This window comes from Lactuca serriola, chromosome 2, assembly GCF_051521515.1.
Source record: "Lactuca serriola cultivar US96UC23 chromosome 2, Lser_US96UC23_V15, whole genome shotgun sequence".
Lineage (NCBI taxonomy): Eukaryota > Viridiplantae > Streptophyta > Magnoliopsida > Asterales > Asteraceae > Lactuca > Lactuca serriola.
In genome coordinates, this window is record NC_136409.1 from 17,222,179 (window position 1) to 17,237,503 (window position 15,325).

The 15,325-nt window shown below is 33.0% G+C and overlaps 2 protein-coding genes across 2 annotated transcripts; both read right to left on the bottom strand.

Annotated features, from left to right (window-relative positions):
- Window positions 1-420: 420 nt before the first annotated feature.
- LOC145089036 (disease resistance protein RUN1-like) lies at window positions 421-1,671 on the bottom strand. The gene has a single exon (XM_079027535.1). It carries the CDS (start codon window positions 1,669-1,671, stop codon window positions 421-423), a length of 1,251 nt encoding a protein of 416 aa, XP_078883661.1.
- A 2,540-nt stretch (window positions 1,672-4,211) lies between these two features.
- On the bottom strand, window positions 4,212-8,828 carry LOC145086003 (uncharacterized). Its single transcript, XM_079023713.1, has 7 exons — window positions 8,433-8,828; window positions 7,318-7,404; window positions 6,979-7,059; window positions 6,110-6,247; window positions 5,686-5,904; window positions 4,893-4,985; window positions 4,212-4,616 (listed from the first exon to the last, which is right to left on the bottom strand). Exons 1-7 carry the CDS (start codon window positions 8,667-8,669, stop codon window positions 4,455-4,457), a joined length of 1,017 nt encoding a protein of 338 aa, XP_078879839.1. The 5' UTR covers window positions 8,670-8,828; the 3' UTR covers window positions 4,212-4,454.
- Between the last annotated feature and the right edge of the window lie 6,497 nt (window positions 8,829-15,325).

Below are 15,325 nucleotides of genomic sequence, written 5' to 3' on the forward strand. Positions count from 1 at the left end.
TAAATAGGAAATTGTTTGTAAACCTACTTCAAGTTTGAAATAAGAATAATAATTGGTTTTTTCGCTTGACTATCCAGTATATTATAAGAAATAACAACATACTTTACTTTATATAGCAACAAAAAGAGCAATGTATTCACATTTCTTTACCATAATAGCAACATATATACTTGCATCGTAGTATGTGACCTATAATTGCAACGTATGTGCCATTCCTAACATGTAGGATTTCTTTACTATAATAGCAATATCAATATGTAACAAAATACAACACATTGAACATGTCAGTAAGTATGTTGTTATTATTGTTGAAGAAAATTTAAGTACGAGAGTAAATAACCAATTTACCTTTATCTAACAAAAGAAAAAACCTCAACCTTGTGAAGACAGAAAATACCAAACACGAGTAATGCAATCTTTTCATTTCTTTTTTGAAGAAAACCGTGATATCAACACTTGAATGTCATAAATCGGATACATTCGAAACCGATCTAATTCATTTTCCCATTCACGAACCGTCTTCCCAAAAAGAAAACAACCCAAAACTTTAAGAGCCAACGGGTGACCCTTCACATATCGAACCACTCGTTCACAAAGCCATTTAAACTCCTCTTTAGGATCCTTTTGCTTAAATGCATACAAACAAAAAAGTTCCATACCTTCATCATAATCCAAAACCTCAACATCATAAATCTTTTCAACTCCATGAGCAACCAACAACTGTCGATCTTTACCCGTTACCACAATCAAACTACCCGCCCCAAACCAACACCGAGAACCCGCTAAACATTCCAACGGGTCCAAATGATCCACACCATCAAGAACCAACAAGACCCTTTTAGAACCCATGACCCGTTTCATCACACTACTTCCCTCACCAACACTCCTTATTTTCATTTCTTCTTTAGTAATATCCTCAATTACTTGCCTTTGAAGCGGAATCATCCCGTTTTGTTTCACAAACTTGTCCACATCTTCACAAAAGCTTGAACTCTCGAAATGGAGATACAATCGGTTGTAAATGGATTTCGCAATTGAAGTCTTTCCGATTCCCTCGGAACCATAGATTCCAATCATATGAACGTCATTTGACTCGGTGAATTCCAACAAGTTCATTCGGTCTACACGGGAATGTAATCCAATGAGATTCTCACCAACATGTAATGGTCCGTTGTTTAGTTCATTGAAGATATGATTCGAGATCATTTCAATAAACTTTGACTCATACCCGTTGACCAGATCTTCAAGATCCCATCCAGGTAGCTTTGCAGCCATGGTCAGAGCTTCTTTCCATTCAAACACCTCTGGTTCGATTCCATTAAGCTTGAAATTGTGGAAAATGATTCGGATTTGATGTTTTTCGGGGTTCGTGTTCTTGCATTCGAGGATTTTTATAAGTTCCTTTAAACAAGATGGTGAAGAAGTGAAGCTTTTGGAGAATATGACTAAAAGAAACCTTGATTGTTCGATGGCTGTGTAGATTTGTGGAGATCTGTCTTCTCCTTTAAGAAGATGATTGTCTTCATTAAAAGCATGAATTCCTTTTCGTTTGAAGTCACTGAAGAGATGATTCACGAAGTTTTGGATGATATTGTCGTCTCCAAAACTTATGAACACATCGTATGAGAGCTTATGGTTAGCAACGGATTGATCAAAAGATGAATTCGCCATTGCAATTGTTGTTAGCTGCTTGAAAAAATGAAGATAAAAGTGATCAAGGAATAAAGAGAGATTCTATTCTTCTTTTCTTAAAGTCATAACTCAATGTTAGAATGTCGAAATCAAGAGAGAATCTATTGACCCATCATTTACGTGAATGCTAGATAAGTAACTGCAAGTTGATTGGTCTCTTCAGTCTTGAATTTTAAATTCCGTACACTAGATGAAAGAAGCATGAATATGGCCATCAAAATATTTCGATGAATCTAGAAGATGACGTCATGTGATTGAAACGAGGGATATCACTATTCAAATTATCAGCGATCAGCCCACAGAAAATGATAATAAAGTCGCCTCTTAATGACTTATTTATGCAAAGGGTGGCATTAATTTATAAAAAATAAAATAAAATAAAATCCAATTCATTGCATATTTTTGGTAAAAGATGTGCAAGTAGGTTGCATAAATAAGTCATTAAATCTTCGATACATTAAAAAGGTCCCACTTCGATCAAACTTTTACAAAAATTACATTTGATTTAACTTAACTAGCTTGACCAATCAATTACCTAACTTAGATATCCTAAACTATGATACGAAGAGAAGAATATAGGAAAAATCGCAAAGACTTAATATACAAGAATCAATGGATGAATGGAAGACAATACTTCCCAATCAACGGTGGAGGACAAATTCTATTTTTCTGATGTGATTGGCCCACTTAGTAATCAAACCTTATTTTCTTTTCTTACTTTTATGGTTTATGTATTAAAATTCAAATTCAACTTAATTATTATATAAAATGATATCTTTGAGGATGTTCATTAATTGGAATTTTCGGTTAAGCCTTGATAAAATATGTAGAAATCACAAAAATACCAAATTTGGAGGAGTTTTCTTTTTAACAATATGACACTCTTTTTACTTTTAATTTCATTAACAACATATTTTGTTAGGAACCCCATTGATATCACTTCATACAGAAACATGTCATCACCACAAAACAAGAAAAGAGATTCGTTAAAAATCATGTATTTCATTATATATATATATATATATATATATATATATATATATATATATATATATATATATATATATATATATATATATATATATATATACTTTTTTTACCATAAGATTTTTTATGATGAAGAACCATTTTGCAATGGCAATTGATATTATTACAAAATTTGCTTTCATTTGTGCAAAAAGAGAACATAAAGTTGGTTATTTTATACAATTCTATAAACATGTATTTATAAATTATAATTTGCATGCATCTCGGTTTCACAAAACAAATATAAAACTCACCTTTCTCCTATGCTATTCCAATAACTTTATATATATCGACATTTAAAATGTTGACTTGCTTCTATATATGCTTACCCCTCCTTGCTTTCCTCGTACTTTCCAACTAATTAGTTCGCTTTTTAATGTGCTTCATGAATTAAATGGAGACCTGGTTTTAAGGATTCTTTATATGCATAATAATATCTTAATCCATAAGAAAAACTTACTTTCCAACGTTTATTACACCACAAACTCACTTACAATTCAAACACAACGTTTATTTCACCACAAATATCCACTACAACTCAATTCCATTTGTCACATTCTCCAACTTAATCCTAAGAAATGGCAACATACTTACATTTATTTTTGTATTACAACATCGTACTTTTATTTCTTTCTATTTCAACATTATATTTATCATTATTTTTTTTTATTGAGACATTGTACTTTCAGCTTATTTCTTACTAGAAGTCTAGAACACTATAAGATTTGTTTATTTACCATAAGATTTATTTATTTATAGTTAGATAGATTTTTAAAAATACAATGTTGTAATAGGAAGAAATAAAAGCAAGATGTTATAATAAATTAATAATCAAATTAATGAAAGTATATTGTTACTTTTTGCATTTAACCTAAAATTTATGTCAAACCGTGGCAATAAGTGGCGGAACATAGTGTAAACAATCATCTTTTAAAGTTACAAGACCATAATCATAAGGTTTTGTTTGTTACACTAGACGATATGACACAACAAACATTTTAAGTTTATTTTCAATGATAGAGAATGAAAATGCTTTGTTTGAACAAACTAGCAATTGAGAGCGATCCCTATGCCTCCTTTTTCGACTTTTTTTCAGTGAACAAAAAATTACACGACATCATTATGTCAAACACAATTGGGGAAGGGGAAACTAGGGAAATCTTAGTGAACGTGTTGTTGAGTTTTTTTAAGGAACGAAAGGGAAGGGAAGGAAAAATAAAGTACAAAACCATCCGCCCAATTTTGGGAGAGGTGAAAGAAATGTGTAGAAATTACATGTTTGACCCTACAACAAGTCTCCTTTCCTTCCAAAGAAGGGCATAAATGTAAAAATGTTGGTTTCCTTCCCTTCCCTTGTAACTTGAGATCACCCATTTCCTTCAATTAAAAAAAAGGTGCAAATACGATGTGTTGAATCTGATTTGCCTGGTTGAGCTAACAACCAAAACCACCAAAATAACATTGGCGAGGTGAGAGAATGATGCAAAAGAAAATATAAAGGAGCTTTGAATCGGCATAGGCATATATAGCTACGGGATACAATCATGCAACCTTAAGAATGAAATGTTATCTCCTAATATAACAATAAGAAATACCCTAAAAAGTTACAATACTCCAACAACAAAACTTAAGTCAGTTCCTTCGTTACCCACCGACCATTTTCGGTTTTTTTATAAAATGCGAAAAATCTTGGGTGGGTTGAATAAGTAAAAAAGGAGTTATTATTATTATTATTATTAGATGTTTTCAGCCGGAGGTAGTTCTTGACGCTTAGGTGGACTTCCAAGAACTCTTTCCATATCAAAACGGACTTCAATGTTTCGTATGCTGTATCCCACCACCATTAACCAATAAAGCAGCTTCGCAAGTTCCGGAGCACTCGTTTCTGTCACACTAGTCTGCCAATTTATAAAGGACATTACTTTACTTTTTACTTTTTTTTTTTACTCATACTAACATTATAGCAACATACTTACATTTTACTAAAAATATGGGCAATGTAGATTATTTGTTATTTATCGGTAAAGAATGGTTTTTAACTATGCATGGAACCAATATATCACTTCACTTCAATTCATGGGAATATATATATATATATATATATATATATATATATATATATATATATATATATATATATATATATATAACTAATACTCAAGCAAATTATATACCTTCATTTGAGTAGGATCAGAAACAGCCAACAGACGTTTTATAAATGTGTTCATGGCAACCACAACATCCTCCCCAGCACTACTTGTCAAATCCTGCATTATATCATTTACTTATATTAATATTAGACACATTAATTAATAGTATCAAACACAACTTAATCTAGTAAGCTATAGCCTACAGATTGAATGTTTTCTTTTGACTTAATGCACAAACAATGACTTAATAGAGAGAGAGAGAGAGAGAGAGGATTTTCACCCATTATTTAAGTCCTAGTTGTTTACGAAATTCTCCTTGTTTATCATTTATACACACAACATTTTATCAAGACTTGTGTACTCAATGAAAAAAAAAGGAGTTATATTATATGTAGGAATAGCAAGTTGAGAGAGAAAACTTAAGAATAATTAGATTTAGGGTTGAATGTAAGCCAAGAACCTATAAAGAATCACATTCTTTAATCATTCATTGTTTTTGATTAATTAATCTGAAGCCATTAAGCTTGGTGGAAATGGAAATGGGATTAGCACTTTATTAACCAATTGACAAATGCAAGAAATAGCAATGTACTTTGATTTATTTGTTTATTAAAACACCCTACTTTCATTTTTTCCTATTACAACATTGTGCTTTAAAAAACATAACCAATTATAGCAATGTCATCTAAATACAAAGCATAAAAACTGGAAGTACAATGCCTTAATAAGAAAAAAAAAACTGAATGTACTATGTTGTAATGGAAAGAAATATATGAAAGTAGATTGTTTGTTATTGAATGTATTTTAAGTTGCTAACCTTAAGATTTTGGGGCTCAAGAGACTTGAGATAATCCAACAATTCATTGGATCCATTTGCAGATATTCTTTCTACTTGACGATTGAGTTCCTCAACTTCAGCTTCAAGTAACTCAATGTATTTGATTGCATCTATTTTCTCAGGACCTGAAACATTATTCCACCTGATAACTTCCCCACTCACCTTCTTCTGTGTCCCTGGTGCAAAATCTGCTGCATCCTGTAAAATTTGTAAAATTGTAAAATCAATGCAACAATAAAAAAGAATGTCATTACTCATTACTATGTTTAGTTCTATTCTAAGAGATCATGTTTCTATTGGCCCAAAAGATATAAAAAAACAATTAACTGGTAAAGAGAGAAAAGAATGGCAACGATTGAGATCATGAAATTAATATTTTTTTAAAAAAATAAAAAAAAGGTACCTTTCTCTCTTGTGATGATGTATCAGGGAGTGCAACTTGCTCCAAACTTTGTTGTAATTCAAGGCGATATTGTGCATTTCTGAACATATATCCAGTCATCAATACACTGTACATGAGCTGTGCTAGATTCTCAGCAACCTATTAACAATACAATACAATAATACAACACAGTGTAAGGTCTTGCTTTTTATTTTTTACTTAATGTAAAAAAGATGTTTCTTTTTACTTGAATGTAAAAAGATGTTTCTTTTTAATGCTGCAAAAAGATGTTTCTTTTTACTTGAATATAAAAAGATGTTTCTTTTTAATGCTGCAAAAAGATGTTCCTTTTTACTTGATGCAAAAAGGTGTTTATTATTTACTTTATTAAAAAAAAAGATGTTTATTATTTACTTGATGAAAAAAGATGTTTCTTATTTACTTGATGTAAAAGGTGTTTCTTATTTAACTTGATGTAAAAGGTGTTTCTTATTTACTTGATGCAAAAAAAAAAAAAAAAAATGTTTCCTATTTACTTGATGTAAAAAGGTGTTTCTTATTTAGTTGATGCAAAAAAAAGGATATTTCTTATTTACTTGATGCAAAAAGAAAAAGATGTTTCTTATTTACTTGATGTAAAAGGTGTTTCTTATTTAACTTGATGCAAAAAGATGTTGTACTTGTACACTGATACTGAAATTCAATTGATAGAAAAAAATTGAAAGATTGGGCTAGAAAAAGAATGAATTACAAGAATCGTAACCCTAGCTTTTGAGATAGAATTTAGTGAAGAAAAAAAAGGGAACAGGGTATAAAAGACTTCATGATTTTAATAAATAAGAAGAAAAAGATTTCGCCATTACCTAAATGTATGAACTTTTTATACTTACAGTTGTAACAGTTACAGCAAAAAACTGAGGGGGCAGTGTCCCGATCATGTTTGTTACAGTTTGGCGCATGGCATCTACAACCTAACACAAATAAGATTAACAAAGATGCCTTGTATATACTATACACAAGGGTTAAATGCAAGAAAATTACAATGTATTTTCATTAATTTTCTTATTATAGCATCTTGCTTTAGTTTTTTCTTATCATGAAAATCAACTCAATTATAGCAATCTCATCCAATCAAAGCAATTTACACATATAAATGAAAGTATGTTGATATCTCTTGCATTTATCCCTTTATAAAACACAGGCAATACAATACAGGGAAAACAGATTACCTGCTGTGGAGCTCTTTTAACAAACAACTCCATAAATTCGGGCTGAACATTTTTCACATACTCCAATAGAATATCCCTCCTGCTTGTCTGTAGATTCAATAAATAGTCAAGAAAATACAAGTTCATGATCAATATCAGCATAAAGAACATTTATTCAAAAGCAAAATTCTCTTAGAAGTTAAAATGAAATATAATCAAGGTTCTGCTAGGCCATGAATCATGATGTTCTGTTCAGAAATGGAAATCAAAATGGAAGAGAAAGAAGCACCACAAAAACAATGAACTATAAACAAAGCAGAAGAAGCTCATATATAGCTTATTGGATTAAGTTCTATCTCCAATAAGTCTGTTAGGTCAAGAAAAAATGATACCTAAGTCAACAATGGATCTGAGTAGATGACTTAACTATTTGGGATTTAGGGTAAGTAAGTCAAACAGGTCATCATAGCTCAGAGTCAGACATCATAAAAGTTTGTGGCATCAGCCTTTATTTCTCATAATGGTAACTTTGCAATATTACAAGAAATAAAGCAAGAGGATATGCCCCAAAAGCCCATGTCTTACCATTAAAGCAAACATCTCATAACATCTTCCACCCCACCTACATTTTACTTACTGAAAAGCATAAGGAGAAATCATAAAGGGCACCAGATTTTTCAAGCATTTATAACATTTCAGTTTTCATTAGCTTAGAAAGTATCTTCACATGCTTTTCTTCCCATTTGTTTTGCTCACGAATTATAATTTCCACAAAGTAACAATTATTCAATGTGTACATGTGACTCTTAAATTAGAATTGATTTCTTCCCAATCGAGAACTTTCTCTCTTTTACAACAATATTTCTTTTCCAAACTCATATGGACTTTTTGAATCTTACACAGCAATCTGATCTCATATCTGTAAGAAATTACAGAAAATTTGTTCTGCTGCTCTGCACAATCGTATATGTAAGAAATGCATACCAGATTTTGGACTTCATAACAATAAGTTTGACCTCGAAAATCAAAATTATATACAATTCGAGTAAAAGTAGTATGCAGTAACTGATTGCTACTTGCTACCAGCTAACACGAAAACTATTTCCGAAACTAAAGGAAAATTCTATTGTTTTTACCACGGAACCGTTGGGTTGTTTTGAATCACTACTGTTGCTGTTTTGCGAAGAATCCTGTTGTTGAGATTCGGCTCTCCATCTTAACTTCCCTCGACTAAACGTCCGCTTTCTAGCAACGTAAAGTGACGAAGAAGAACACAATCGCAGGAGCTGATTACTTTGACATGATGCGAGAACAGAAGATGATGAAGAAGAATGTGAAGATATAAATGGAGTTTTCAATGTCAAAAACGACATTTGCAGTGTCCTTGAGCAACGATTTTGGTATGAATTTGAAAAGCTTTCCTAGATAAAAACCCTAGTAATTAGGATTTGTCTACAACTCCATTGACGATACTATAAACCCCAGGTATGGAAATGAGAGGAGTTTTGGTAATGGAGGTACGGATTAGGTGTGGAGTAAACCGTCTATTTTTTATTGGCTAAAATACTTTTACCTTTTTTGTGTTTTTATATTTTAAATTTTGATTATACACAAAATTATGTCAAAGTTACCTGAATTATTATTTAATGAATAACTATTGAATTATTTATATTTTATCATTATTCTTTATAATTAGTGAGCATTATAGCAAATACTATTATGAGTTTTATAAATGTAATTATACACCATTATAATGAACATTCATAACATACATCACCTTTCAATCTTTCATCTTCTTTGTCTAGTATAAATAATGAATATTATGTATTGTAAAGTTTGATGATTTCATCACAAATATTGGAATAAAAGTTCTTTTTCACTCTCATGTTTTTATTTACTCTGTAATTTATCTTATTATTTGATCATATTTTATATCATAGAGCTCTAACTCTTTATTACTCTTGTCATTTTCAGGTATGTATTTTTTTATAAGTTTACATGTACAATGCTTACAACTTATTTTATGGAATTTCTTAACTAATAATTACTTAACATACAAATCTTTATTTTGATTAGTATTTTCACTATGGAAAACCATGATAGAGAAAAATTTATCTACTTTTCATGTCACTAACATGCTCATGCAGTAGCAATATCGTGAGAAAGGTTTAAAAACAAATCTGAATTAATCTCATGTCTTCTAGTGGCTAAACAAAATGGAGAATATCATTGTAGCTCCACGAACTTACATGTTTTGGTTTAAAAGGTCTCTTATGTTATTTTTTTGGTTTTATAAGGGCATGAGCTCACATTTTACCGATAAATTAGAGATTTTGACCGGTTTCCTTGCTTAGTCATCACCCAACTCAGTTAGCAAGTCAACTCACCCAACTCGGATTACACGTCACCGACTCACAAACGAGTTGGCTTGCTTGGGCCCTAAGGGTTTGGTGGTCCTTAATATATAATTGAAGGGTCTGATGGACAAAACACTAAATTTTTGTTACCATTTCCGGCCAAACACTAGCCGACAACCATTCGACAATACTCCATTTTCCCTTTACTGTCTTCCATGGATCCTGCCCCACCACCATCACCAGATACCATGAACTCCAAAAACTCGATAAGCTCAACAGACAAGCTTAAATTGAATGATTTGCACACAATCTTCTGTGATTGTTGTGAAAAGATAGCTGAGAAGCAAGGTCATGTCGAACGTATGAAGGAGGAGATGGGTCACGAATACCTGTTGGATTAGTGTCTAGGTCCATAACTATAATTGGTATGTACTGGACCCAATTGGCATAGTCCATTTGGGTTACATGGCATCGGAACATTTGGGTAGACTTTTGTGAGAAAAGGTTATCTATGATTTATATTAATATATTATAAGTTCTAATATATATTAATATGAAATCATATTATTTAATTAGTATTGATCAAGAATTATATGGAATGGGCCAAGGTTTATTTAGGATGGGCTAAGAGTGTATGGAAATCCATGGATAGTCCATGGAGCTTTTAACCCATGGATCCTATGTAAATGAAAGGTCATGGGTATTAGGGTTTACATGGATGTAACCCTAATCCTCCATAGTATATAAAGGAGTCCTTGGTTCACAAAATTGGCACAAGTGATATACATGTATTAGGGCTAGCTGATTTGAGCATGAGAACCTTTTCTCTTAAGTTATTCCAAATGTTGGTGATGTTGTGTGAACCATTTGAGGTGTCACGCTTGGGGCACTAGGCTCTTAAGCTCCATGGAATCAAGCTACAACAAAGAGGTATGTTATTCTACTAGATTTTATATTACTTGTACTTCATAATATGCTAGTTAGGATAATACCTTAGAAAGTTGATATTTGCATGTATAATAAAGAAAACATAGATCCAAGGTATTTAGGGTTGGATATACATCTTAGGAGTGTTAGAATGCTCAAAACTCATCAGTAGTATCAGATCCTAGGCTTGTTTTCATGTTATACTTGCTGAAACTTGCTGAAAAATCGATTTTTTGTTGTCTGGACAGCAGACTCGACGAGTCCATGAGTAAATTCACCCAACTCGTCGAGTTAGTTCATGCACTCGACGAGTTGGACCCCCAGACAACATATCTTCGAGGTTTTTGGTTGGAATTGGACTAGGAACATTACCCTAAGCTGTTTTTAAATTGATAAACCTGTTTTTGATGTGGTAATGTTCATGCTAATCCAATTTCAAAGATAATTGTCAATAGATTCATGTTATGTATTAGTTTAATGGTTAGGCTAATTTCATGAAAATGTTTGATTTGAAATATCTTGTTCTTATGAGTTAGCTTAGATTAATAGAAAAGTTATGAGATAATGTGTTTTCAATCCAAATTAATCTAAGAGTTGTTCATAAAATGTGTTTTTGTAACTTGTCCTCAAGTTATATGAAAAGTCACATTTAAGTTTTTTAAAACTCATAAAAATTTCCATAAGTTATGAATAAGGAAGAGTCTCATTCTTTAAGTGGTTTAAAGTCTTCCATAACTTGTCTTCAGGTTATGGAACTTGAAGAGTTTTTCATTAAACCACTTTAAACTCATAAGTTATGGGATTGAAAAGTTTTTTGAATAGTTCAAAACTTGCCCTCAAGTTTTGGAATTTGTAAAGTTTTCCCATGAATACTTTAATTCCAAGTTAAGCCCTTAGAATTTTAAAAGTTAAAATTCAACCTTTATACTATTATAATTGTAGCACCTGGTTCTTGGTACGCAATTCTTTTTATTTTTATATAAGTACTTTGCATTTTTGGCCGTGGACTCGGCGAGTTGTAGGACCAAATCGCCGAGTAGAAGTGGGATGGGACGCGGTATTTAAGCGATGGACTCGACGAGTCGGGTTCCGGACTCAACGAGTAGACGTTGTATGGACATATAACCCTAATCCGAGGGTTTACACCCTATTTAAACAATGTTATGTTGAACAAAACGTCCCTTATGCTCCCAAAACACCTCTCATTGAAACCCTAGTCGTTATTGAAGCAATCTAAGCCTTGTTGGTGGATTTTGGTGCTTGTGGTCTGATGTGCACAAAAGTACCCACTAATTTTAATATTTATAACCTAACAAACTTAGACTATCTATGCACTTATAGGCAGTGTACCTAGTCAGATTACAGTATAGCTTAGGTAAGTCGGGCGTCGATCACAGGGAACGGTGTTCTAATTAATTTACTTACTATTAAATTAACCTAATTTATTTAACAAGTTTAATAAGGGTTTTTATCTGGTTTTACAAGATCAGATGAACTTAAATCAAATTCAATAAGTAAAAACACACTATTGCTTAGTTTGAATCCACTTCTCCCTTATGGCTAGCTAACAATTACGGATTACTAAGTTGGTTTTTAGTTATATTAGTAATTTAGTTCTATCTTACCAATACTTAACTAATTCATGTCAAACCATGTATGTTCACACATAATTAAACACAAAACTAATTCTAGATGTAAATATGTTATGTAAGATTTGTTGTGTAAACGCAATTATGATCACAATTCACGTTCTCTAGCACAGCTAAACTTTATTTATTCTAATTACTAACTAAGATTGGTCAATCCTAGCTCTAACAATTCAATGTTCACTAAATTATTAGGTAAACAGGTTCATGCAGTTTAATGGTCACTAAGCTACACAGAACATGCAAATAAGCAATTAGATAAACAAACAATAACATGCTAGGTCATACAAATCAAACACAAGCAAATTTTTACCAACTAAGCTCAATCCATAATCATATAACTATTCATAAGTTTAAAGCTTCATCTAGCTAAACAAGAGTAGCTAGATTCAGCTGCTCATTATAGTAATTAAACTAACACAGCTAAAACTAATAAAAGACATGTTCTAAAAATAAACCTTTACTTCTTTTGGTATTGAAAACCCTCTTCAGAACCTTTCTTTCGCTCTGAAACGTCTCCTGGAACTCTTTTTCTTCTGCCAAAAGCTCCACTTTTCGTAATAATCAGAAGGACTTATATAATACTCAAAAAACCCGCGCCACGTCGGGGCCAGATGCGCCACGTCGTGGGCTTCAAGCAATCCGTATCCTTCAAGGAAATCCTCCGCGTCGTGATGTTTATCTTCTGGAACACCCGTGCCACGTCGTGGGCTTCATCGCCACGTCGTGAATTGAGCTTTTATCGTGAATTTATTATTTTCTTGTCTTCCAAGCCTCCCATGTTCCCCATTTTGTCACCTTTGGTCCCTCTCTTCGAAAATCCTTTATATTGACTGAAAATAACAATTTAAACTCATAAGTATCATTATTCTAAACATATTATCAATTTATTACTAAAAATGTACTTAAATATCGCCTAAAAATAAGTATAAATATGGCAATATCAAAATACCCCACACTTAGGCTTTGCTTGCCCTCAAGCAAATTTAAACTTAATTCTTAATTACTAACACTACACAGAACAATCCGACTCTAGTTCAACCATTATGCCAAAACCTCAACGCATCCATTTGTGTCTAAAATTCTCCTAAAGTACCCCCCCTACTTTAAATACTCACAATCTTCATAAACACTCGCCCACTTTTTCCGAACAATGCTCATTTTATGCAACCTTCCGAATCCATCCGCAGAAAACCTCCCAATCTCAAGGTATTTTTAGTTGAGCAACCTAAGCATACATAAACTAGAATTACAATCATTGATACCACTATGGAGCTCTTTTTGAATTCTTCATTTCTTTGACATTTGATCTTTGATTTCTTTGAATTCACCACCTTTATTTATTTGATTTCTGGTATCTTCAACTTTTTGGATTTCTTCAGAATTTTGATCTTTTGATCTTCACTTTATTTGCTCCAAATTTCTTACAAATTTTCTTGTAATTCTCTCTCTGTTTTTTTTTAACATGTAACTCACTTTTTTCACTCAAAACCTACATGCTTAAGCAAAGGCGCTCAACCTCAACCTTTATTGGCTAACGATAATAATTTTCCTGGATACATTTCAGGTTTAGGCTGCTAAACATATTGCATCCCTCAAACCAAGCGGGGTTGTGTTTTTGTTCCATGATTTCACTAAAATAAGGGAGGCCACAAATGCACTATAACGTATATTGGCTCAACTAAACATTTGAACTTTCATCGGATCATCCCACATAATATTAGCAATTATAGCTCAAATTATTATTACTAGATTCAATTATTAAAAATGTAAATTTTCAAAATTTTCTAGCAATTTACTTTTTCTACCCCTACCCCACACTTATTTCATACAATGCCCTCATTGTATGTAAAAAAAAAAAAAACAAATCAAAATTAAAGACAAGGGAGAAAAAGGAACAGACTCCCCTGGGATAGTGGCGTGAGCATCTCCAAAAGTGTGGAAAATGTGCAATTGGACTTCGAAAAATAGAAACTCGGTGTAGAACTGGTTGAATACGTAAATAAACCACGAACATGACTCGAAACTTCAATTCGTCAAAGTGGATATTTGTGAGGAAAAATGTGGCAATGATAATTGGATCACGTCGTGACATATATCTGGACACGTCGTGATATGGGTTGAAACCGCGAACACCAAAAAGTTGAAATACTACAAACTGCAAGAGCGCCACGACGTGGCATAAGGACTCCACGTCATGGAAACTGAGCATCAGCAGAAAATGACTTGTTTGCTTTATTTACTCTAGCAGCTTTGACCAATGGATAACTGGTTTCCGACGCTTCTATGCAAATATATTTCCCAACTATAACCTCTCTCCTAAAATACCCCACACTTATCTTGAATTGTGGGTCCCGACTCACGACTCTAAGCTTCCTTGACTAGACAAACACGACTCGAAAGTTAACCTTCTATGCTCCTTAGAATTCCAACGCTAATCTGAAAAATTAGATCAACCCAAAAGAAACAAAGAGTAACATCATAGTCTTAATAAAGTTTTACATCACACACCAAAGTCAAAATAAATAAATAAATAAATAAAATAAAATAAAATCAATCATCATCTTGATCTTGTGCTCCACTTGGCCCTGCCCCATCATTTTGCGGACGCCATAGATCCTCCCATGTCGGAAAATATGGATACTGTGGTGGCATAGAAGGTGGTCGGACCACACCCAAATGCGAATAAATACCCTCAGTAAGCTGGGTATGGTAAATAGCATGCCCCCGTATATTATCCAAATATGTTCCCACCCGACTTTAAAAAGAGTCGGCGGGCACTCCCTGCACATACTGCGAAGCAGCACGCTCTCTCTCGACTTCTCCTCTAGCCCGCACATTCCGACGCCTCGGCCTAGTTGGTGGTTGCTGTCCCGGCTGCACCTCTTCCTGCTCGTCATCAATCGGCGGTATAACAAAACGACCCCCAATATTCACCACCGCTCGCATCACACCCAAGACTTGAATGGTCAAGTCTGTGTCCGGGAATCGAGTAAGATTCCTCACAAAGTCATGGGTCAAAATATGGTATGACCTAGCCAGGCGAGTAACCAAATGCCCCCCAATAATCGGGCTCCCAGGCCTAGAATTGGCCGCTTT